The sequence below is a fragment of the Macaca fascicularis genome, chromosome 14 (genome assembly GCF_037993035.2).
Source record: "Macaca fascicularis isolate 582-1 chromosome 14, T2T-MFA8v1.1".
Taxonomy (NCBI): Eukaryota; Metazoa; Chordata; class Mammalia; order Primates; family Cercopithecidae; genus Macaca; species Macaca fascicularis.
This window is the reverse complement of record NC_088388.1, coordinates 120,425,199-120,451,162: the sequence shown is the minus strand read 5'-3', so window position 1 is coordinate 120,451,162 and position 25,964 is coordinate 120,425,199. Positions and strand designations below refer to the sequence as shown.

At 44.2% G+C, this 25,964-nt stretch overlaps 1 protein-coding gene across 4 annotated transcripts in view; it reads right to left on the bottom strand.

The window, feature by feature from the left end:
- SORL1 (sortilin related receptor 1) overlaps positions 1 to 25,964 on the bottom strand; it is a 179,878-nt gene that overhangs the window by 35,074 nt on the left and 118,840 nt on the right. For all 4 annotated transcript variants that reach the window (XR_012423810.1, XM_045370875.3, XM_045370879.3 and 1 more), the window contains exons 24-32: positions 23,501 to 23,623; positions 20,484 to 20,603; positions 14,190 to 14,315; positions 11,410 to 11,517; positions 9,597 to 9,728; positions 8,373 to 8,504; positions 7,587 to 7,721; positions 6,597 to 6,752; positions 1,988 to 2,137 (exon numbers count right to left, since the gene is read on the bottom strand). Coding sequence is in view for 3 of the 4 variants with exons in the window: in XM_045370875.3 (XP_045226810.2) it covers positions 1,988 to 2,137; positions 6,597 to 6,752; positions 7,587 to 7,721; positions 8,373 to 8,504; positions 9,597 to 9,728; positions 11,410 to 11,517; positions 14,190 to 14,315; positions 20,484 to 20,603; positions 23,501 to 23,623 (1,182 nt within the window). In the remaining variant the exon portion in view is untranslated. The remainder of the gene's footprint in view (positions 1 to 1,987; positions 2,138 to 6,596; positions 6,753 to 7,586; positions 7,722 to 8,372; positions 8,505 to 9,596; positions 9,729 to 11,409; positions 11,518 to 14,189; positions 14,316 to 20,483; positions 20,604 to 23,500; positions 23,624 to 25,964) is intronic.

The following is a 25,964-nucleotide window of genomic DNA, read 5'->3' as shown; positions in this document are numbered from 1 at the left end:
ATGAAGTTCAAGTGATCTAAGATATAAACACCCCATCTCTGAAATCTTCAATGGCTCCCTAGGACCAGTAAAATAAACTCAAAGCACAGGGGTCGCCCTGTCCACCTCATGCCTACCTCTCCGCACTCACCTTTATCCCACTCACAACCACTCTACAGGTCTGTTTTCCTATGCCTCTGAGCCTTGAAATATACATGCTGTCCCCTGTGTCTAGAATGCCCATCATCTGCCACCTTGTCCCACCGTTGTCCAGGCACCATCAATAGGGCTGCCTCTCCTGGCCTGTCCCCACCTCTCCAGGAAGCTGTGAACTATGCCAGTTCCTTGGATAACTTCTGCTACTGCCCACACCACACTGTAGGATAGCTGCTGACTTGATGTCCCTCCCACTAGAATCTGTATTGCCAGTCACTGGGCATGGTGGCTTAGGCCTGTAATCCCAGCACTTTGGGAGGCCAAGGTGGACAGATCACTTGAGGTCAGGAGTTCAAGACCAGCCTGGCCAACATGGCAAAATGCTGTCTGTACTGAAAATACAAAACTTAGCCAGGCATGGTGGTGCATGCCTGTAATCCCAGCTACTCGGGAGGCTGAGGCAAGAGAATCACATCAGCTCAAAAGGCGGAAGCTGCAGTGAGCTGAGATCCCAGGCTTGGGTTCCCAAGCATTTCCTCCGTCATTGCTCTTGATTCAGTGGTCTGAGGTGAGATCACCAAATTCACATTTCTTATAAGCACTTCCACATGATCCTGCTAAGTCCCATAAATTTTGTAAATACTGAATTAGAGGAATTAAGAGATGACTAACCTCCACCTCAGATTCTATTCCATCTCTAAATGGTAAGATTCGGTAGGGTTCCAAGTGAGGCTTAGTTTTTCATTGGTTGAGGAAGTCATTATTTTAAGATTTAAAAAAAATGGGACCAGAACAGGGATCAAAGTGGAGGAACTGAGGCATTTGCTGCTTAGGGTCAGGGCTTGGCGGCAGGGAGGCTCTCAGCAGAGAGTGAGAGGAGCTTCCTCTACATTCACCAGGGCAGGAATCAGGCAAACATGGACGAAGCCCTATCCTGGCAAGGAAGGGAGTGTGACTGGCTAGGACACCTGCTGTCTGCAGCCAGGAGACTGGATGGAGGGGAGGCCCGCAAAGCTGGGATCCCTGAGCTAGAGCAGCACCCAACCATCAGGGAGACAGGCTGGTGAGGGGCTGCATAAGCACCATTCCAGCCATGCCCTCCCTAGTCCACTACAGTAGGACAGACCAGCCAGTGGTGGCATTAGCATGCAGCCAGGGACTGAAAAGTGCTGACTGGTCACATGAGGATAACGCTTGCAGAAGCCAGTGTTTCCCTCCATCACTCACTCCAAAGATCCTCCCTGGGTACATCAGAGGACCGAACACCAGGACCCACTGTGTTTGAAAGCTACCAACTCCAAACCTGTAGAGAATGCATGCATCACGTCACACTGGGTTCAGATGGCCTTGCAATTATTCCCCATGTGGCTCAGCACACTATCTCACCAACCATAATTACCCTAAAGGCTAAGAATGAATTTTCTCAATGGGGTGCTAGAGGCAAACCCTCTAACAACACGGCCTCTATGCCCAGTAAGTGCTCACTAAATACTTCCAGAAGAATGAATGCACATACAGAAGAGTTGTGGCTTTCCCCACGGGTGTTTTTAAAGAGTTAAATATGCTTATGAAACCTATCTAAAATATTTATTTTAGTCATTCAGAAAGTATTTTTATTGGACACGCTCCTGGTATTTAAAACACAGTCAACTTATTACAAAGAAAGTGACTAACGCAACGGAATGGGTGCACGTGGCAAAGCTCTTGTGGAGAATGTAGTAAGAGCATGGTTACACAAAAGTACACAGACTCACACACAGGTGTGTGCTGATCCAGAAATGAAGCAGAAGCACCAGAACTGCGCTGTCTGCAGAAATGTGCCCAGGGGGTGAAGGGCTTTCTGACTACTCACGGCAATTGGCCTCGTCCCGGCCATCCTGGCAATCTCGGTGGCCGTCACAGCGCTTCCAGTTGGGAATACACTTCTTTGGTTGGTGGCATTCGAATTCAAATCGGTCGCATCGCCCAAGTTGGGTGGGAGTGGAGGCAGCAGTGACATTTGCTAAAATAAAAGATTTTTAAAGTTCACTTTTTAGTACTGAGGGAGCTGGCCAATAACAGCAACCAATCAATATGCTAGGAGATTACGGTGCTTTAGAAATTACAGTGGGAACCTGAAGACAAATGCAAGTTCCAGACAGAGAACTCAGTAGATACAGACATCTAATGTTGCTTCCTCACAGGATCCCACTAAAGCCACAGCCAAGAGATTGTTTTCAAAGACCTAAATCCATGAGGACGTGGATAATGAGATTTGGGACGTGGAAAGAAGACAGACAGCGGTATGTGACTAAAGAGGCCAGTGAAGGCTGCATCCTACCTTAAGCCGTCACAGGAGAAAGCTCAGAACCAATCAGATCAACAACACACAGTCCTCCAAAAGCTCAGAAACTGGTATCTCCCAACCAGAAGTGAAGAAGAAGGAGTTAAAATAAGGGAACTGACTGAATGATGTTTAAGACGCAGCTACATTCCCTATATCCCCTCCTATCAGTCCCACCAGACAACCGATCCATACGTCACCCCAATAGAAGAATGGAGGGTTGTTGTTTGGAGAGGGTAAAAACAGAGAGTTGTTTAGATAGGCGTAGTTGAGAGCAAGTATATCCTACTGATAAAAGGGGGATTAAACCTACATATGGGAGCCTCAGTCCTCTTCTCCGAGGATCCTAACAATAAGGTACTTATTGTCCAGGCAGGAGATCTAATAATCTTCTCTGGGGAAAATGACCAGCTTCAGAGACTAACCCTGAAGTAACCGAGATTCAGAGTTCCCCCATGGTTCCCAGCCATGAACCTCGAAGTTGACAAGCCCACCCACGTGCTCAGAATTACTTAGCAGTTCTTTAGTCCCCAGCCTTAAAGACAAGCAGAGCAGCAACCAAGGACTATCTGAGAAAAAGCTTTGACAGGAAAGGCAGAAAGCCAAACAGAGCCCCCAACCCCCAAAAGGCCCTTTACAGGCTTTGCAAGAAGAAAACTTCAGAAACAAATATCCTTAATATGTTCAGAAAGAAAGAATATATATTTATCCATGAAAACAAAACAAAACAAAACAGAAAACCATAAAAAGGGACAGTGGTAAAAACGGAAAAGCTCTCAAAGTTAAAACCATGATAACAAAAATGAAAAACTCGGCAAAAAGTTGAAATATAAAGTTGAGTAAATCTCCTAGCAAGTTGGGGGTGGGGGGGGAAGGGAATGTTAAAAAATATAAAAGATTTTTAAAAAATAAGGAAGAAGACCAGATCAGGAGACAACATATGAATGACAAGAGTTCCAGGAAATAAGAGAAAACAGAGAGGGAAATATCATTAATAAAAATTTCAAGAAAAATTCCTTGAACTAAAACATATAAACTTCCATAATCAAAAAGCATGCAAGTGTCTACTACGTTGGATGGAAAGGGTCTCACAGCAAAGCACATCATTGTCAAATTTTAAAACACTGGTGCCAAAGGGAAGATTCTACAAGCTTCTAGAGGATTAAAAACAGGTCACATATTAAAAAAAAAAAAATCAGAAGCTTGAAGGCAGTAGAACAAAACCTTCAAAATTCTGGAGGAAAATTACTTACAATCTAGCATGCCAAACCCAGCCCAACTATCAATTAAGTCTGAAGACAGAATTAAAACACTTTAAGACAAGCAAGACCTCACACAGGCCTCCCACATGCATTTTCTCAGGCATTTTCCAGAAAATGTGCTCTACCGAAACATGGGATTAAACTAAAGAGAAAAACTGGGACACAGAAAACAGGAGTTCCAACAGGAGATGGAGGTAAAAGCAAGTACTGAGGATGATGATGGTGCAACGTCCTAGAAGGCAGTTGTGCCCCAGGTATACAGGGCAACTAGTACAAACCAGAGCAGCAAAATTCAAGAGACAAACACCTGAGAGCTGTTATCACAGTGTCCTTGGCCACTGCATCATCATATTCACCTGACAAGGCTACTGAAGGATGCACTCCACCCAAACAAGGGAGTAAACTAAGAAAAAGCAAAACACAAGATCCAAGAAACAAGGAATCTAAACTGGGAGAAAGGCAAAGAGAATTCCAAAGAGGCCATGAAAATTTCAGCATAACAGGCACACAGGAGGACTAGAGAACAATCTGTCCAGAAAGGAGAATCCAAGTTGTTAGAACGAATATCTCCAAGAGAAAAACTGGACCTGATACATCCCTGGACACGTTGACCTGTGGAAAGTTATCCTGAGTGGTGACTGAAAGGCAGAAAGCATTGGCAAAGGGTACAAAACAACCTAAGCAAACAAATGAAAAAGCAATTATTAACTTTAGGATATTTTGCCTATTCTACAGTTTTAATTGGATTTTCAAAAGGGCTTTCCCTAAATCCCAGAAACACTCTGCAGAAACACAAGGTACACGGAGACGGATGATAAAAAATAAAAAGGGGGAGAAAGCCAGGCCAAGGCAAATCATGCCACTTATTCCTGGACAAGAAGGGAGGCATCAGAGGGCTACAATACTGGGGAGGACATGATCGTTCATCAGTATGGGCCTTATCAGAAGAAAACTGAAAGGGGAGAAATATGAGGCTGATAAACCAGTTAGGAGAGTTCTACATTAAACAAAGAAGATCCACAAAGAAGAGCTACAGACAACAACGAGTTTAAATTTGTCCCAGCACTGCACACAAAAAAGAAAGTACAAAAGCTGAACAGGATACATAAACAGAGATCTGCTCAACGGATTAGTCAGAATTTGCTAGAGTCTATTAACGTCCTGGTCAGAGTTTTAATAAGCAAAAACAACTTGGAGAGGATAATCAAGTTATTCAATAAATACGTAGGCCTGGAGGGGAAAGGACAGACACAAAGTTTTGTTTCGTTTTTTACAATTTATTTTAATTGAGAAGCATTTAGGGGATACTGACTATTTGCCTATTATTGTAGGAGACACAGAGCAGGACTCAAAGTAGTAGATGGCATGATCCCCAAACAGGAAATCCACGCAATGGCTATGGAAGCAAAGATCAACACACATGAAATAATTAGGAAGCAATATACAGCAGATCCTAGTTAAGAATCAAAAGGTCAATGGGTAAGTTTAATGAGACTGGAAAAGAGATGGAAATCAGTTCAAGGAATCAGTGAAAGCGCCATAGAGGTGGTACTTGAAAGGAGAATAATGCCCTATTTGTTCAAAGCAGAAATCCCAAACTTTAGTGAACCTACGAATCATATGGGGATCTCCTGGGCTCCACCCAAAAATTCTCATTCTATGTTTTTTCTAAACACCCCAGGCGATTCCATTAGGTTGGTCTTTGCACCATATTTTGAGAAGTTCTGATGATATTAACACATCAAGGTCTCTTTTGTTATAAAATCCATGCCTCTGTTTGCACTGACGGATGGTGGGTTTCAGTGATAAGGAAAGTAGGAAGACGAGGTTGAGGATACAGAAGTTCCTGCTGAGGGCAAAACCTTGCTGCAGGTGCACAGGCAGGAAAGAAGCAAGTCTATCTGGAGAAGGTGAGGAACCTAGCTTGGCTGAGGTAAGGAATCCAGGGAGGCAAGGAGGAGTCAGCTCATAGAGGGCCTGGAAAATAGAAATTGTCAAAAATTGAGCTTCTACACAGGAGAACAAGAGGAAACTCAATATGGCAAAAAGACCACCCTAGTAAAACCATCATTTTTAGAATGTTTTATAAAAAAACATAGAATCAGAATTTCTGGTTGGAACCCAGGAGATCCCCCTATATGATTTAGCTTCACTAAAGTTTGGGATTTTGATGTTTTTAAACAAGGAAGCCATGGAATGAACATGGTCACAGAAGAAAGGAAACGATCATGCAAAGCATGCAAAAAATTATTTGTTCTCCTATTATAACTGAGTTTGAAGTAGACTCCTGTTTAGGAACGAACACAGGATCCTTACCTCTGTTCTGCCTGCAGTTAAGAGCACGCACGAGAAGGGGTTTCAAGGTCTACGCCCGCCTCCAACAACATGGTGACTACAGACCTTCAGCTGCCTCTTTGAGTTTAGCCACTAGATGGCAGTGCTTACCCTTCTTTTAGTTGGACAGGCCAGCCAACTAGCAAGTGGAATTGGGCTCTCTCCCCTGAGAGTTTTAACACACACACAAAAAGTGCCACATTAATTCCAATTTGTACTTTCCCACTAAGAAGGCAGCAAAGGTGGCACAACCACAGCCTGGGTGGAAATCAGGGTGGCTGGCCTCTTGCAGGAAGGTCAGAGGCCAGTTATAGAGGATGAGATGCTCCCATTCCAATTTCCTATGTGTCTGTGATCCAGGGAGAAATGCTAGAAATCAGCCTTCCCTGGAGGTGCACCATTAGTGACAGGCAACCTGGCCACACAGCGGAGGCCCAGACAGCAGGGCATGAGACCCGGTTGGGTTGTGCCCAGAGCACACCCCCAGAAGGTCCTCTCCACAACAGCAGGTACCACAGGAGAAGACCTGGGCCAGAACTCACCAAGCGAGGGGCAGGCTTCCTCATCTGAGCCATCTGCACAATCTCGGTACCCGTCGCACACCCAGGTGTCCATCACGCAGGTCCCACTGCTGCAGCGGTAGTAATTGGGCAGACACGTGGAGGGCGCAGGAGTCGAGAAGGGAAGAATATGTGAATCTGAGAAAAACACCAAGCAAGGAAACCCAGAACATTAGAAGCAGAACATTGATCTTAGACCAACTGCGTCCCAAACCTAGTGCGGATGTCCCAGTTTTAGCTGTACCTGCTGAGGGAGGCCAGTGCCAGGCACAGCTCTGAGCAGTGGCTAATCTAGAAATCATGTATAACAGGTTGTCAGAAGAGGCAATATCCTTTTCCCTTTTGGGGAGTAGATTTCCCTTACTTACTATATTTGATTTGGGCTAACAATATTCAGGTAAGTTTGCTTTCGCAGGGGCTGGGGGAAGAAACAGGTGGCTGAGGAGGCACAGCATGGCTAAGAGAATTCCTACTGAGGTGAAGCATTGTTTTCTAGTTAATTCAACCTCAACTACCCCACGACCTGGTCCAGAGATGAGAATGCCAGAAAGGAAAGGGGCAAGTCTGCATTCCACATGAGTGCTCCTCAAATGCATGGTGGAGCACACAGGACCTGGGGGTTTAGTAGCATGCAGATTCTGACTCTAGGTCTGGGGTGAGGTCAGAGATTCTGCATTGCTAACAAGTTCCAAGGAGATGCAGATGCTACTGGTTGCAAACCACACGGTGAGTAGGAAGGCTCTAGACTTCTCACTCTGCCCTGAAAATACAGAATAAACAGCCTGAAAATAGGAGAAACCAACCACACTTTTTTCAAAATGAGAAAGAGGAACAGAAAAAATTTGAGTCACTATTCTCGCAAAAATATGCCCCCCAAAACACGGAATAAGCCAGGCACACCCTGCAGAGCTGGTGGAACGATTCCGGTGTGCCTTGGTGATGGGGCTGACCCAGGACCCTGGGGCCTCTTACCTCCACAATCCTTCTCATCAGTCCAGTCCCCACAGTCGTTCTCCCTGTCGCATTTCCATCTGTTGGGGATGCAGTGGCCATTCTCACACCGAAACTGGAAGTAGCGGGAGCAGTTTGGGGCTTCTGTGGGGTTTTCTGTGGAGATCAACCAGGTCATCAGTCGCTTCCCCTGCACCAGTGTGAACACGGGGCTCCAACTCTATGCATCCTCCTCCAGACCCAAGTTCCAGGGCAACCCGCACTTCCCACCCATAGAGAGATAAGGCAGCTTCAGGCACCCAGTGGGCAACAAAAAATACACCTACGACCTAAACAAAACCCCATCTTCCCAGCCCCTAACCCATGTTCCTCTGATCTATACTATGATATCCTGAGAATGATCACCTGAATTTTAATTCTGACATTTCACTAAAGGAATAAAACAACTATTGATGGTAAGCCAATGGTGACAATAACTATTACACGGTGGCCTGTCACTTTTAAGGGGAGGTCGCTCCATAATATTTACCATAATTCCTTATCTACCGTCTTCCTTATACATAATGTGGTCTTCCCAACTGCAGAAAGGAAAGGAGATCAAATAAACTTTTCCCTAGCACCTGCTGGGTGCCAGCTGCCCAGTTCAAGACTCAACACCTCGTGTGAGGATTCAGGAACTGGCAGCAACTGCTGCTGAGTTAGGGGAAGGCCAAGTCTGCAGTGGGGGTGTCGGTGAGTGTCCCTGTAACTGCAGGCATCACTGTAACTAGAGGACTAGGATGCGAGGAGGCAGATCTGACATCTTACCGCAGTTGGCTTCATCAGAATAATCGCCGCAATCATCCATCCCGTCGCATTTCCAGATTAAACTGATGCACACTCCATTCTGACACTGGAAACCGAACTCATCACAAACCTTGTGGAACTCAGGATCTTGGGCTACAGAGGAAACAAACATCCATGAAGTCCAGGAACTTCCAGGCTGAGGGGTCGAAGCAGCAGTGCTGCTCAGAAGCAAGGGGGAACAGCAGTGAGTCCTGGCAAGGGACTGTCTGGCTAAAACATACCTTGAAAGCAAAAGCCAAACCTAATCTAAACAGAGCACACTCTGTTAATTAATCCATTCCATGAATCTTTACCGAATCATGTTATGAGCTGAGTTTATCCCCCCAAAAATCATGTGTTTAAGTTCCAACCTCCAGTCTCTCAGAAACAGGACTGTATTTAGAGATAAGGGCTTGAAAGAGGAAAAGTTAGAATGAGGTGATCTGGGTGGCCCAAATTGAATAGGCCTGGTGTCCTTACAGAAGAGGAAATGTAGACACGGATGTGTACAGAGCAAAGACCGTGTGAAGAGCCAGGGAGAAAGCAGCCGTCCACGAGGCCAGGGAGAGAGGAGGAACCCAACCCTGCCGACACCTTGAGCTTGGTCTGCCAGCTTCCAGGCTTGTGAGAAATAAACTTCTGTTGTTTGAGCCACCTGGTCTGCGGTACTTCGCTACATAAGTCCCAGCAAACAAATACAAGAGCTACTCCAACGAGGGCACTGTTTTAAGATAGGGCCATAGCAATGCATAAAACAAGCCCCGGCTCCTGTGAAGCTCAAGCAGCAAAATGAATAGACAGGTCCAAAGCGGGGCGTGTTGTGGGAGGACCATCGAAGCAGGGTAAAGGGCTGTGGCAGGCTGGAGGTGCCATCTGATACAGCACTGGCAAGGAAGGCCTCTCACTCTCAGTGACCCTTGAGCCAAGACCCTGGTCACTCGCCATCCTGCCCTTTATGCATACACCCACTACTGAAAAGCAGGATTCCTTAAGCAACAAAGGAAAGTCTTTCTCAGAAAAGGCAAGCTTGGACACTCAACCTAGACGTGTAAGCTAAATAGAGGTGCAACTCCAGGGTGGCCAAACCCCTCAACACTCATCCAAGACCTGTAAGTTATTAAATACAGACACAACCCCAGGGTGGCCAAACTCCCGTGCAAGTTCTTTAGTGACCGTGAGTCACCTCCCCTGCCTGCCCCAACTCACAGCATCCCGCAAATGCCGCATCCTCATCGGACCCATCGCGGCACTGGATGATTCCGTCACAGACCATGGAGTGGAACAGGCACTGCTGGCGGTTCTTACACACGAAGTCCATGAAGTGCGTACAGAGGGGCTCTGTAAGGGATCCAGAGCGGGGAAGAGGCCATGAGCACTGTGGCTGGCTGGGCCCTCTAGCCCTGGGCAAGTGCCTACAGGTACAGATGTGGCTTCAGGAAGCAACAGTAAAAACCACCATTTATTGAGCACTTGTTTTCTGCCAAGCCTAGAGCTAAAGCACTTGACATAAAGTGCATCATTAAACCCTCAAGACAACATTAGGAGAGATTTTATTGTCGCTAATTCAAAAGGAGAAAACAAGGGCAATAGCGTTTAGTAGGTTGCCAAGAGTACACAGCTGATGAAGATGAAGCCAAAAGTGAAATCCAGAGCTGTCTGGCATCAAACCCCCTGATCTCAAGCATGATTAATATGATACTGACTCTCTAATATGGGGATAGGCAAATTTTCTGTAAGGAACTAGTCTAATGGAATGCACTGTGTCCCCCCAAAATTTGTATGTTGGAGCCCTGATCCCCAATTTGACTGTATTTGGACATAGGGCCTTTAAAAAGTAATTAAGGTTAAATGAAAATATAAGAATGGGTCCCCAACTCAATAGAATTAATGTCCTTTGAGAAGAGAGAGACACCAGGAATGCCCACACAGAGAAAGGGCCATGTGAGGACACAGCAAGGAGACCTTCATACTTGAACTGCAACTGGCTCTCTCCAAGGTTTGCAGCCTGACGGCCTTTGGACTTGAACTATAGCCTTAGTGTGTCCCTGGGTCTCCAGCCTGCTGGAGCAAATTTGGGACTTGCCAGCCTCCAAAACTGCATGAACCAATTCCTTAAAATAAGTCTATATATATACATATGCATATCCTATTGGTCCTATTCTTCTGGAGAATCCCAACTAACCCCAACTAACACAACTAGGAAGCAACTATTTCAGGATTTTCAAGTCATACAGCCTCTGTCACAACTGCTCAAGAGTCCACTGCCGCAGCATGAGAGCAGCCATATACAATATGTAAACAAACAGTAGTTACTGTATGCCAATCAAACTTCATTTAATAGAGCAGGTTAGGGACTGGATTTTGCCCACAGGCTAGTTGGCCACTCCCTGCACTGATACATTAGCTCTCAATCCGGACTGCACAGAAGAATCACCAGGAGCACCATAAATGTTCCAACACCCCAGCCACACCTACGCTAATTACATCAGAATCTCTGGGGGTAAGGTCCAGGCACCAGAAGGTTTTAAAGCTCCCCAGGTAATTCCCATAATCAAGGATAAGCACCAGTGACCCAAGGCAATCTTTCTGGGTCTAAAGAAAACTGAAGATAAAAAGGGTCACCTGGCCAAAAAATGCCTACCCACCCCCCACTCTACCCCCAGTGATACTCAGCAACATTAATAAAACCTATCAAGTAGAAATAAGTGGCCGATTCAAAACAACCAGTCAATTAATAGAACAGATTTCAACTAAACAGTATGAACTAATTCACTGAAGTACAAACTAATCCCACCATCGCCCCCAACCCTGCTTCCTTTCTTCCTGCTCTGCTTTAACCAAACCATGTCCCTCTGCCACGATCAGCCTCCAGGAGTCCTAGCCAAGAACTCGGGGATCAACTCAGTTAAAAGCTAACCACAAGCAGATACTGAGGAAATGAAAGGATTTAGTCCAATATACGCTTTTCACTCACAATCACCAGGCCTGAGTGCGTCCTGGGGGCAAGGAATGAACTCACCGCAGTGCTGTTCATCGGAGCCATCAGAGCAGTCACGCAGACCGTCGCAATGTTTGCTGGATGGGATGCAAGTACCATTTGGGCAGCGGAATCCGTTGCACTTCTTCTCTGAAAGAGAATTCAACAGTACGGAAGAATGATGAGGAGGAAACGGGCAGGCACTTACACACAGTGCTGGCCAGACTACACATTGGTACCACCACTGGGGAGGGCAAATTTGGCTGTAACTAGCAAAATGACAAATGTATATACACTTTGACCCAGTAATTCTACTTTTGTAGAAATGCATTCTATTTCACAACTGAAAAAAATGATGTAAATAAAAGTTTACGACCTTGTACTTAATGTAAGTACAAGGGTTGCATTACAACACTGTTTGTAATAGACTGAAAACTACCCACAAGTGTTGCATTGCAAAACTGTGTAATAGATTGAAAACAGTCCATCAACAAGAGACTGTTTAATAAATTACTGTACTGTACACTGGAACACAGACAGCTATAAAGAGATGCAAGAAGTGCTCTATAAAAATTATGCCTTAAACAGTTCTGTGAAAAAAACAAGGTGCAAAGTTAAACATGATGGGTATGAAACAGCACAACAATACAGAGTATACTTACATTTGTATATGCACAAAAATATTCTGAAAAAATATACAACTTGGTTTCCTATTAGGAAAAAGTGGGAACTGGGCAGGTGAGGAGATCAACCTTTAACTCTATACCTTTTTGTATCTTTTCCATTTTGAACATTTCCATTTTTATAAGTGTGTGTGTATATGTGTGTATATAGACACACACATATATACACACATATACATATATATGTGTATATGTGTGTGTATATATATATATTTTTTATTTTTATTTTTTTTAAGGCAGAGTCTTGCTCTGTCACCCAACTTGGAGTTCAGTGGCGTGATCACAGTTCACTGCAGCCTCCACCTCCCATGATCAAGCAATCCTGCCACCTCAGCCTCCTGAGTAGCTGGGACCACAGGCGTGCACCACTACGTCTGGCTAATTTTTGTATTTTTTGTAGAGATGGGGCCTTGCCATGTTGCCCAGGCTGATCTCAAATTCCTGGGCTCAAGCCATCCTCCCACCTCAGCCTCATAAAGTGCTGGGATTACAGGCATGAGGCACCATACCTGACCTAAGTATACTTTTTAGAAGAAAAAGAAAAGCTTCAATGAACAGGAAAAGGACAATATGAATCCTGACTATGAAATCCTAGTTTTATAAAGCTCTTTAAATCACTCACTACCTTAATTCTGGAGGAATTCTAAGGCAAAGCTGTTTTGGAGAAAGTTTGCGTAGAAATGCTAAGAGCCTGAGGTTTCACAACAGTTCCAGGGGAAATTAAACTAGAACTAAGGTATCTTGATCAGAATCTTTAGTACTAGGTCATCCTTTCTCCTGAGCAAAAAGTTACTGCCAGGCATTGGACTTGAAAATCAGTTCTGCCCAGGCGCAGTGGCTCACGCCTATAATCCCAGCACTTTGGGAGACCGAGGTGGGCAGATCACTTGAACCCAGGAGTTTGAGACCAGCCTGGGCCATATAGCAAAAACTTAATCTTTACAAAAAAATAGAAAAATTAGCTAGGCGTGGTGGTCCACCCCTGTGGTCCCAGTTACTCAGAGGCTGAAGTAGGAAGATGGTTTGCGCCCAGGAGGTCAAAGCTGCAGTGAGCCATGATCACACTACTATACTCCAGCCTGGATGACAGAGTGAGACCCTATCTCAAAAAAAAAAAAAAAAAAGAAAGAAAGAAAATCACTTCTAATGGGGCAGTCATAGACAGCCTTTGCAAACCGAGCTCTGTGTAGAATTGCTCCTTGAGGATTAGGTATAAGCATGAAAATGTGTTTTAATCCTGTAAAAAGTAATCATTTCTGGGAAATTAGCCAAAGGATATCAAACAGAAACAGTAAACAGGCACCACTATTTGGAGAAATGGTTAATGTCACTAGGTAGAAAAGTATTTTAAAAGAGGTATAAATCAAACCTACGTGAGGCAAACACACACATTACATTAGTGGAAGCAACTAAAAAGATACAAATCTAATATCAAGGGAGACTTCTGGAAACATACAACCTATTACTAGTAGAGACACATTTGATGGAATCCCTTGGAAACCCAATCTGGTAACAGAGAGACTCAAAAACTGGTCGGAACCTTTCACCTTACAACTCCATACTGAAGAACGCCTCTCAGAAAATATCTCAAGGAAAAATCAGGCCATTTCCAAGGACATGAATAGTGGTACTAGCATAACAGTATAAATCTAAAAACCTCAAACGCCCAATCAGGAAGCAATCAGGTGAACTAGGTTATGGTAGTATAAAGTGAGTACGCATCTTCCACGAAAATGCTTACTACAGAAAAATAGAGTTGCATAAACATCTTTACTTGAGGAGTAGAACGTATAACATGTAGACAACCAACATCCTCTGCAAATTTGGAATGTTTGGCAAAAGGATAGAGAACCTTAAAAATATTTGGTTTCAAAAAGCATTTTAATTTGTTTACGTGGCAGCATTTTATATAGTTTGTGTGGGGGGCAAACTGCTTGCCTGCAACTCTTAAGACTATATAGTATACTCTGATACATCATATGGCAATACAACATAGAAAGTAGATGGGCTTATTCGATTTCAGAATGTAAATAGGGGCATAGGAGAACAGCATTTCATCCCCTGGCTCGCTGTTGCCTCCCTGCCTGAGCAGCAGACACTGGGGAGGCTCAGGGAGGGAGCTGGGGAATTTGCATTTACCACAGTTGACTGGATCCTCATCGGAACCATCCTGGCAGTCCGTATCCCCATCACATGCCCACCGCTGGGGGATGCAGTGCCCGTTTCGGCACTGGAAGTTGGAGGCCTCACAGGTGTGATAGATGGCTGTAACAGAGAAGAGACACACAGTTGCACACCCCTCATCTCCATCCTCAGCCAACTGTCCAAGGGGGTGGGCTGAAAAGAGGTTTGCACGAGGTGGGAATATGGTCTGAACGGTGGGAGTGCCCAGGTTTCTCCTCGGCTGGGAATTGGGCACTGGGGCTGACCTTGCAGTGGAGGGCAGCTCCCTCAATGGGCTTGAGCCGATGGATTTATAAACATGACCCAGGCCATTGCCCAGACACAGATGCACACGTTAAAAAATCACTCGCCCTTCACAACAACCTGTGAGGTAAGTATTATTCCCCTTTCACAAATGAGAAACAGGCTTAGAAAGAATAGGAAACTTAGAGATCATTAAGCAGTAACACCAAGGCAGTCCAAGGCCCAAGCCTGTACTTCTTCTACTATACCCTGGTAGTTTACCTTCTCACCTCAATCCTCTTACTCATCCAAATGCTGAGAAATAAGGAGTGGCAGCCTGTGCTCAGGAGACGGAGTCCTGGACCTGGTGCAGCCACCGTGTGGTGACCTCAAATTCACCAGTCACGCAGTGACACCTAAGGGCCCTGCTAAGTTCTGGAAAGCCATACGTTACAATTCTTAAAAAAAAAAAAAAAAAAAAAAGATTTCAAATGTGAAAAACCTCAGGCCAAAGGAAGAACATAAAAGAATCATCCAAAATCACAAAGAAAGCAGCCCCAAGAACCTGAAATTGTCTTTCTGCAGAGTTGAGAGCAACATCTACCAGCCAATAATATGTGGTGTCCACTATAATCACTAAAAGCAAAAAAGAAGCTAGTGAAACAGAGAGTCACTGTTAAAAATGAACAGCCCCCTCCACACACGTGGGCTGAGGCCACCTGGAAGTCATTTAGAACCATCTCAAAATCTCAGTCAAACACTAGTTCAAATGCATAATATGTGCCTCAAACCCAACCAACACTCCTAATGGTCCTCTCCATCTGATTTCCTCTTCCTCCTCTGAAACAGAAAGCTGTTTGTGTCTGTTCATTGCTGAATGCAAGCCAGGACTGGCCTTGTTTACAACCAGCATAAAATAACAGAACCTAGATAGATGGGCTCTCTGTTAGTTTAACTGTGTGGACAGGATGACTCCACAACAGAAAAAAACAAAACATACAGAAGTGGGTTGCTGAGAGCAAACTAGAGTTTTCTATTCAACTGAGACAGTTGGCAATAAGTTGCCCAAGGACTGGGGAAATTGGTTTATGATGTCCTCAGGAATTTTACTGCATTTGAAGCTATTTTTTGCAATGGTCAGAAATCCAAAGAACCTGATTTTTCAAACCACTTTAAAACAAGCGGTGGCTCATTATCTATGTCTTCCCATCTCTCCAAAGACTAAGGCTGTATTTGGCAGCATGTATATACAACTATAAGAAGTTTCAATATTTACAACCTTTGGCACTCAGAATCCATTAAACATCTTTAAAAACTATACTTATTTCTGATGAGAGGAATAAATGTATCATGCATGTTACATGAGTTTCTGCCCCAGTAACAGCCATCGCCTGGAATACTTTTGATTTATTCATGTCACAAGTCTGACAGCCTTTCAAAAAAATCCCTCACCAACACCTTGCTCACATTCATAAAACATAAAGTTGCCTAAACTGATTGCCATGCTAATCTAGTTATTATTCAGCCTCTGCACTGCATTTTTAATTGAAAACCATTTCAGAGTGCTAGTGAAGTTTCCAAATGACAATTCTGGGAGGTATAGCTGAGATCTCCAGATTCTATCACAGAAGCTGAGTTCAGAAAGAGAAATCAGTTTGCACAATTTCATTCAAGTGGCCAAGTATGGCTGGAATGCATAACACATTATCTTTTTCTAGATTTTTCTGTCTTCTTAGTAACTTACAAGCTCTGATTTTGAGTGCCCGGTAAATACTGCATGCTTAATACATAATTTTTTTTTTTTAATTACAAGGATGGAAGACATGGACTTTAATCCAGACTGAAGAATTTAGGGAAGAAAAAGAATCCTCTGCATGGTGGGATTCATTGTGACTATAAGAATGGTGAGGTTCATGTGGTAAACAATCATGGAAATCTAGTATCAGTTTCTAATATAGGTCAATATCCTACAACTTAATCTTTGACTCAGGCAGAACTTTCCTGATTCATCAAGACATGCTGGAACACCTGATTAAAAACATTAACCAAACATGGGCAGAGTAGAACGGATGAAATAAGTACTATAACAGGGAAAGTACTGCCTTATTTCTTACAAAGCACTGACTATTAAGAAGAGAATGAGGGCCAGGCACGGTAGCTCACACCTGTAATCCCAGCACTTTGGGAGGCCAAGGTGGGTGGATCAATTTGAGGTCAGGAGTTAGAGACCAGCTTGGCCAACATAGTAAAACCCCATCTCTACTAAAAATACAAAAATTAGCCAGGCCTCCTGGTGCACACCTGTAGTCCCAGCTACTCAGGAGGCTGAGGCAGGAGAATCGCTTGAACTTGGGAGACAGAGGATGCAGTAAGCCAAGATTGCAGCACTGCACTCTAGCCTGGGCGACAGAATGAGACCCTGTCTCAAAAAAAAAAAAAAAAAAAAAGAAAGAAAGAAAGAAAAAGAAAAAAAAGTGTATGAGAAGGGGACCAGGTGCAGTAGCTCATGCCTGTAATCCCAGCACTTTGAGAGGACAAGATAAGAGGATCACTTGCACCCAGGAGTTCAAGACCAGCCTGGACAATATGGCAAAACTCCACCTCTACAAAACATACAAAAATTAGCCAGGCATGATGGCACGTGCCTGTAGTCCCAGCTACTCAAGAGGCTAAGGCGGGAAGATGGATTGAGCCCAGGAGGTCAAGGCTACAGTGAGCTGTCATGGCGCCACGGTCCTCCAGCCTGGGAGACAGAACAAAACCCTGTCTTAAAAAATAAATAAATAAAATAAAAAGTAAGTGCATAAAGAAAAAAATGACTATCATCACAATTTGAATGATTGACAGAGAAGAAAAAGCATAAAGTATAAAAAAAGAACACTGAAAAAGAAAGGGCAGGTTTGAAAAAGAACCAAACAGAAATTCTAGATACAAAACATATACTCACAGAAATAAAAAAAAATGCTCAATGTATATGTGAAATAGCAGATTAGAGTTAGCTGAAAAGAGAATTGCTGAACTGGAAGATAAATCTAGAGAAGTCACTCAGATTCTACATAGAGTCATAAAGCAACAGCAAATATAAAAACAGGAGGGAAGAGAACAACAGAATGAGGTAGTCCAATGAATGGCTTAGAGTAACTGCTGAAGACAAGACCAGAGAAAGTAGCCAACAGGTATAGTTGAAGAGTTAGTGGCTGTAACTTCCCAGAGTTGTCTTTTAAAAAATTCTCAGATCTTAAACAAAGTCTCAAGCAGGATAAGTAAAAATAATTCCACACCTAGGTAGGTGAAACTAAGAGCAATATAACCCAAAGGTAATTGGAAAGAAAAGAATGTCTGTTATTGTTTGAACAGACGACTAAGAGCAGAATTCAAATCAACACAAAAGAAGCCAGAAAGAAATGGAAGAATTCTGTGAAAATACAGAAAATTACTAAAAACCTAGAAACCCAGACCCATCTGAATTCAAGATTGAGGATTAAAGATATGTCTATACTAACAGAACCTTAAAAGAGTTTGCCACTTATAGACTCCTGCTGCAAAACGCCTGAAGGATGTGCATTGGTGGAAGACATTAGCAACAAGACACAAAGGTAGCTGGTAATAGCTGTGTGCCTATGCAGAAGAATGGTTATTAAAAAAAAGTAACAATGAAGTTTAGGATTTTTCAATATAAAACTAAAATATTAAATATTTAGTGTTTAAAATACTAGGTATTTTAGTACTGGAACTGTAGGCAGAGATCTGGATCAAATTCTAAAGTCCCCATATATCTAGGAGAGGGGAAAGATGTTAAGAATATACATAAAATGACTACAGGTAATTGTTCTTAAAAGAAAAAAACACACAGAAATCAGATGTATACATTTAAAAACAATAGCGGTGGGTTGAGGCGAATAAAGAAAACAGCCCCATGGAAATTAAAAGTGGGGAAAAGCAAAGCAAAGAGGACACACAGCAGAGAACACATCCAAGCTGATGCCAACAGGAGGTCAGTTACCCTGACCTATTTCTTTTGGCACTGTACCAGCTTAATTTAGTAGGTCTGAAAATGAGGTGTCGTGTCACACATCACCATGAGCTCACACCTGACCTCCAACTATTTTGAGATGACAGAGAAGGTGGATCATCCTTGAAAGGTTTGGAAGAACAGCCCTTGGAACAAGGCTGCAGTTGAGCAGCAAGGACTCTTAAGTTTTCTCCAGTTTGCCTTGCCGGAAGAAAATCAGAGAAAAAAACCCAAGAGTTTATACAAGCTTGCCTACAGAAATGAAGTTATCAATTCATTCTGTAAGACCGGCACACACTGCTGAAACACAAATTTGAGTAAGGCAGTTGTGTTAACAAGATGTTCAATCATACTGCAATTTACAAACTGCAGTGTCCAAGTGCACCCTTCTAATCTATTAACTAATTATCCATCCAAACCCGAAGCTTCCAAACAGCATTCATGCGTTTCCTGTGCCAATGGCAGCTCCCTTATGGGCCTCGGTTCTTCCTCCCTCTGCAGGCTTATATACAGAGAGAAGCGTTTTCCTGCAGTCTTTTCAGAAGCAGAGGTGAAGCCACAGAGGCTGCACCAGAAAGAATATGGGTGGACTTTACAAGCGAACAGGATTTGGTAATATCACAGAATATCCCGTGTGATGTATAAGGCATTTGAAGAGATCCATTCACTTCCTTAAGGCCATTATGAGGTCACCTCTAAACTAAAACGAATGGAGGGAAGCAGTTGCGCAAAATTACTCAATCCACAAAGGTTCTCTGAGCATGTGCTCTATTATGTGCTGGGCACTGCAGAGAATACAAAAGAGTAAAAGAAGAGGTCACCTCTCTCCTTGGGGAAGCAAGTCTAAGCCAGGCATAATGCACAGTTATTTATCCTTAGGTTTGAGATATAACAGATGTACTTTCTTTGTATTTGCTTTTACCAATTAATAGGCGTGCTTTGAGCCGCCAGATGCCGGGCAGTGTAGGAAGTGCTGGGATACTCTGGGGGCAGAGGAGGTTAAGGCATGAGATTTAAAAGTCCAATAACTCACAAGATTAATGACTGGCTTCAGATAATTGAGAAGCTGACTCAACAATGAATTGCACAATGAAGTCTGAATTATCCGAGTGTAAAAACAGATCTGTCCTTACCATAAAATGTTTAAATGAAACATCTTTATTTCCCTAGTCCAAAATCACTAGAGGAGTTTAAGACAGAACTGAATAACAGCTTCTCGAGGAGGCTGTAGAGCAAATTTACTCAATGAGTCATAAAACCTGTTTTTTATTCCTTGAATTTTGTTTTATTTGACAAATTATAATGGGGTACAATACAAAGTGATGATTATAAAATGGAATTTGTTTTCATTTCTCCACAAACTTCCCAACTCCTTGCACTACCTACTGCCCATCACCCCCAGTCTGCCCTGCCCCGTCATAATGTATATGGCCACCATTCATCCACTCATCATAAAAATAATGTAATTATTACATTATTTTATAATGTACAACAAAAGAATTAGAACGCAACAAAAGAATTAGAACATTACCCCTACCTTATAGCACCTAGCACTTGCCTTGTATTCATGTTGTTTCCATCTTTACCTTTAATAAAATCTTAGCCAAAATGAGTACAAACACAGTTTACATTTTCATTGTCTGGGGAACTCCCTGATGCTCCATTTAAAAAACATGAACTAGTTCAGTGCTTACTCAAAGTATGGACCCCAGCCGAGGGGCTGGTCTGAAAACTGTTTCACACTGGTCCTGAATAAATAAGAAGCTTGAGCCAGAACATAAATCAACGATATCACTCAGAACACTGTTTAGTCAGTTGCAAGCAGGGTGTTGATTTACATTCTGGCACAGGCTCCTTATCTCATCACAGACCAGCTCTTTGAGAAGCATGAAACTCGTTGATTTCTAAGGTCCAAGCTAATTCTCGGAGCCTAGATCTTCCGATCGTTTAAAGCTATAATGTTAACCACTGCATGAACAGATCAGTGCTGTCAACTGAGTCCAAGAAGTACTGACCGGTACAGTTGGCTTCGTCAGACCAGTCCCTGCAGTCGTTGTCCCCGTCACACACCCAGGAGGAGCGGATGCACATGCCAGAACTGCAGTTGTACTCGTCACTCCGGCACTGGTGCATTTCTGCAGGTGAGACCACAAACAGAGAGGTGAGGACAAAAGCTTGTTCAGAATTTTATCACTGGTGTGAAAGCTCTCATAAAGGACGGAGATGGACCCATGATCACCAATGATCCATAGAGACCATGAACGAAGAGACTTTTATCAGGGACATAAGGTCATTTAGCAGCTTTCAGTCAGTGTGCTGCAAACGGGTTACAGGGTGCCAGAAATGGCTGAGATTCTGAGATCCTCAGACCCTTAGAGCTGCTTGCCTCTTGACAACAGCATCCTTGTCCATTCATCCCAGTGCTCTCCACATATATTATTGTCTATGCTTGCTATGATGGAAAGAGGTTAGGAAGCAGTGACAGAGGCGGCCAAGGAGCAGAACTTTCAAGAAACAGAGGACTCCTACAGACACAGCCTGTGGTTTGAGAAAAGGAGCACCAAGAGGTCCGCATGCGCTGATCACCGTGAGATGCTCAGTCAGAGAGAGTAAAATCAGTGCCGAGCTCCCAAAACGGGGTAAATGTAACTCGGGACTTTCTGTGGGCAGAGCTCCAGGGACGTGGGTGGGTGCACTGTCTCTAGAAGGGTGGGGGCCTGGTACGAACCAACCAGTAGAGCTTGACCAAGAAGGGGAAGGAGGCTGCCCTGGCAACAGCCTTCAAAGCTCCTGGGGAGATCATGAAGACAGAATGCTATAGACTGAGCCTATAAACAATAGCATTTATTTCTCTCGGTTCTGGAGGCTAGGAAAATTCAAATGTTTACACTTCATATGTTGAAACTTCAAATTCGTTATGCTGAAACTTAATCACCAATGTGATATTACTAAGAGATGGGGCCTTTGTGAGGTAATTAAGTCACGGGGGCGGGTGGTGAGCCCTCATGAAGGGTTTAGTGTCCTTATGAAAGAGGGGGGAGGGAGCTGTTCACTCCTTCTGCCACGCTTGTGTACAGAGAGAAGCATTTCCCTGCAGTCCTTCCAGAAGCAGAGGTGCCATCTGACGATGCAGTGAAGGTACCATCTATGAGGAACAGGCCCTCACTAGACAAAAAGTCTGCTGGCACCTCAATCTTGGACCTCCCAGTCTCCAGTACTGTGAGAAACAAAATACTACTGTTTATAAATTACCTACACTAAGTATTTTGTTATCGCAGCCCAAACAGACTATGGCATAGAACTTTCACATGGAGTCTACAGAGCCTCAGAAAACAGGAGCAGCCAAGTGTGGGGCCCGAGGCAGCCATCTCAGTCATTCTCCCCAGAGGCTTGTTGATGGCAAAGCTGGTAAATCAGATATTGATGAGGAAGAGTTTGGAAACTTACGAAGAAGACCTGCATCAGAGGATGGGGCTAACTGGGACGCTGGGATGAATTCAGGACAAACTAGTAAGAATGGGACATGAACAGAGGATCCGGGGGGCTGAAACTGTTTCACAGTCAAACATGTGCCCCGTACGTGAGCTCGATGATACCAGAAAGAGGGAACCATGTGGAGTTTCCTTCTTACTAGGGCAAAACTAGCCGCACGTTTCAACCTTCTAAGAGTGCTGGGAAAGGAATGGCAGGGATGAAGGGAAAATAGTTGCACATTCCAAGGACATGTTTTCAGGCACTTGAAGAAGGAAAACTGGGAATTTTTTAAAAACCTTCCAAGAGCCAGGCTAGGGGTATTATCTGTGTGGAAGTGGCCTAGGCTGTGCTCTACTGGTTAAATTGTGTTGAGATGATTTACAAGCTGCCCTAGCTCCCCTTATTTCAGCCGCTGTGAGTCAAACCACCTGCTCATAATCAAGCAGGCTGTGTTCATGTGCACAAGCACAGCATGGCTGGACCTGCCCCCGTGGACAGGGAGAGAGCGCCGAGTAGGGCCTGGCCAACTCATCACCACGTCTGGGTCAGCGTCTGGCCTCCGCTCTCACTTCCCTTTCATGCCTCAATCTGGCACACCATGCTGATTGCATAATGTCTCCTTTGGTGGTCAGCAACTACGAGTCTGGGACCGAAGACTGTTAACTAAGATGGGTCTCATGAAACTGACACGGAGGTACTGTGCAACAGAAATAGTGCAGGATTAGAAAACAGGAGACATGGATTCCAGTTCCCCATTCTGACACAACTAATTGTGTTACCTTGAATAAGCCCCCTGACCTCAACAGACCTCAGTCACTCTAGAAAGTAGAAATTAAAAGGATTGGACCAGAGAATCTCTATCATTCCTTGGAATTGTAACCCACTGTTTCTCTAAATATAAAAATGTCCATTCAGAAAACAGATGCTCACTCAATGCCTATACCATCTGCTGACTTCTAATAATAACAGAGTTGAATGAATTAAATTGGTTAAAAAAAAAGAACAGTTCACAGAGGTGCAGATTTGTGTCTTCAGCGGGCTAATCTCACACACACTCAGACATGTGGGCCAAGCCTGTAGAGCTGTTAATAACTCCCTGAATTCATTCAGAAATTTACTTCCTTATCATCACCTTTTGTCCTTGTAGCATCTCTCCAAGGCAAAGCAGGGTCCATTTCTCCATTTTTCAGATTAGAAAACAAAGGCTAATCTAAGAGTAAGTGACAGGAGCTGAGTCTCGGCTCCATCTTTTCTGACCATGAATCATGAGGGTTCGGTTCTGCTGGAGACGCTTGATCCAGAGACCCTAGATTCCCATTCACTTTGGATCAAGTGTCTCCAGCAGAACTGAATCCCCATGAAAAGCAGAAAACAAGCTCTTTAAGAATGGAAGAGAGAAATTACTCAACCCCACCATGTGGATGGAGAAAGCCATTCAGCTAGAATATCATAAATCCTGAGATGGCGATCAGAAAACCAGTACACACCAGTACAGCCCTGTGAGGGAGCACGATGACCCCTCTCTGGAGCAGGGTTTCAGGATGTGGCATCCCCTTACCACAATGACTTTCATCACTGTTGTCTCCACAGTCATCCTCCAGGTCACATTTATAGGAGAGTGGGATACAAGTCCCAGACTCCTGGCAACGAAACTGGGTGTCCAGGTCACAGATGGTGGTAGCTAAAATGGGAGAGAAAGATGATATACTCCTTAAGTACAATTAACTTCCCACAAATGTAAATATCCTACTGGAAAGCCAATTAAAAAATAGAAGAAAGCAGATATTAATTGTAGCAACAGAAATTAAACCTAGACTTACAGAAGAAATAAATTGCATGAGAGCCTGAAATTTACAACCAAGAGAGATAAGGGTATATCTTTCTGTGGACAGCTTCCAGATTGGAATAGGACTGGGAAAAGTGAGAAGCTGTCATCTGTTGGGGAGAGAGAGTGACAGGCTAGATTACCTCCTAAGATCCCTTCAGACATGAAAAGTGTCTTCCTAAATAAGTGGCAGAAATACCTTTATCTACAAAACTACCTTTAGAGAAGCTCAATTTCACCCAAGAAGTTAGCACTTCACTGGACAGATGGTAAAGGCAGCACGGAGGTAGAATTCCACAGCAGGAACATAGACTCTGTCTGCAGTCAGTCAAGACTGGGCATCAAATCCTGGCTCTACCTCTTCCTGGGGAAATTAATTTTAATCTCCCTATGGCTCAGTTTTTGCAACCGTAACATTGGGTAAGATAACATGTCCAAGTGTTTGAGATCACAGTCAGAGAGACTAGATTTGTTTTTTTGTTTTTTGAGATGGAGTCTTGCTCTGTTGCCCAGGCAGGAGTACAGTGGTGCAATCTCGGCTCACTACAACCTCCACCTCCCAGGTTCAAGTGATTTCTCCTGCCTCAGCCTCCCAAGTAGCTGGGATTACAGGCACCCACCACCAGCCCCAGTTAATTTTTGTATTTTTAGTGCAGACAGGGTTTCGTCACATTGGCCAGGCTGGTCTCGAACTCCTGGCCTCAAGTGATCTGCCTGCATCGGCCTCCCAAAGTGCTGGGATTACAGGCATGAGCCACCGGGCCCAGTCAGAAAGACTAGATTTGCAGTGAATCTGCTACCTACAACTAACTTAATCTACCTTTACCTGGTAGCATTATTATGAAGACAAATCAGGGAACAAGTTTGGAACCAGAGCCTATTAAATAGGATGTAAATATAATGGGCTCTAAACAAATGTCACTTCTCTTCATCATTCCTCATGTCCTTCTGGCATTAGAATGGATATAGAGTTAGATTTTTCTTCCTCTCCTAAGTAGATATTTCCTGTGCTTAAGCACAATCCCTGGCACCCCGTGAAACACCCTCCAGGAAAGGCGAGGGGAAGGCAGGCTGCTCTCAGGAGCAGTGAAAGGCTGACCCAGGAGGTAAAATGTGGCAGAACAGAATCCTGGCACGGGGGAGGGGTTATCGTGCACAAAATGCCAAATAGCAACGCTGCCGTTAGACATCCTGGCAGCTCTTATTTGAGGCTCCATTTCTTCTCTGTAATTGAGCTCGTGGTGGGAGGCAGGGGATGAATGCAAAATGACAAGACTGCAGGGATTCACGTCAAAACCCTGAGTGCCTGACAGCCACCCAGCTGGAGGATTCTGTGTAAGAGGGAGGGAAACCCACTGACAACACCCTCCTGCATCCCTGTGTCCCCCCTCCTCCACTGCTCCCTGGCGGCTGGCGGGGTGCCTCACTTAACTCCCCACATGGCAGTACTCATTCACGGTGGTCCCTCTTCTGCAGCCCTGCTTAGAAACAGGGAACCTCTCTCCTGCACACGCAACCTCCTTGATGAGGGAGACACGTGTGCAGGCACAGATAAGCCCCTCTCTCCATTCCCAGGCTCTGAGTTTTAAATCCTTCTGGTTCCTCCTCTCCACACCTCAGCTCCATCTGACGTGTGTAGATCTGAGCCAGGTGAACTAGGGAGATGACAGAACAGAAAGCAGGTCTCAGGGTCTCCGGAAAGTGAATCCCAGTTGACATTCACACCAAGCTGGGAGGAGGGCAGGGCCAGCTCCATACTTCATGCATAACTGTGCAGTCTGCAACAGAGCTCAGGGGCTGGGTGGGAGGAAGCCACTGGGGGCAGCAGGTGCCTCTCAAAAGATGCAGGGCTTCATTCCTCGCAAAACTCGGAGCCAATACAAGATTCAGCCTGTCCATTTAGTAGAAACCAAGCCCAAGGGCACAAGGAGGAATGCTGGGCCGCCTGCGTCCCTCACTTGGACATGAGGTCATCTGGTTTGTATCTCACTGCTTCCACTGTGCCTAATTATGTCTGGGCAATTTCCTTGCAACTTGTTAATTCTAAGAAGCATCTTCTATCCCACCCAGATATGTAATAAACTCCTTTCTGTTATCTGCTTCAATGCTGTTAATAAGCATTAATGTTTTTAAAGAGCTTTGGCTATTCCCCCACAAATATCACACCTTCCCGCAACTCTGGTAGATAGAGGAGGCT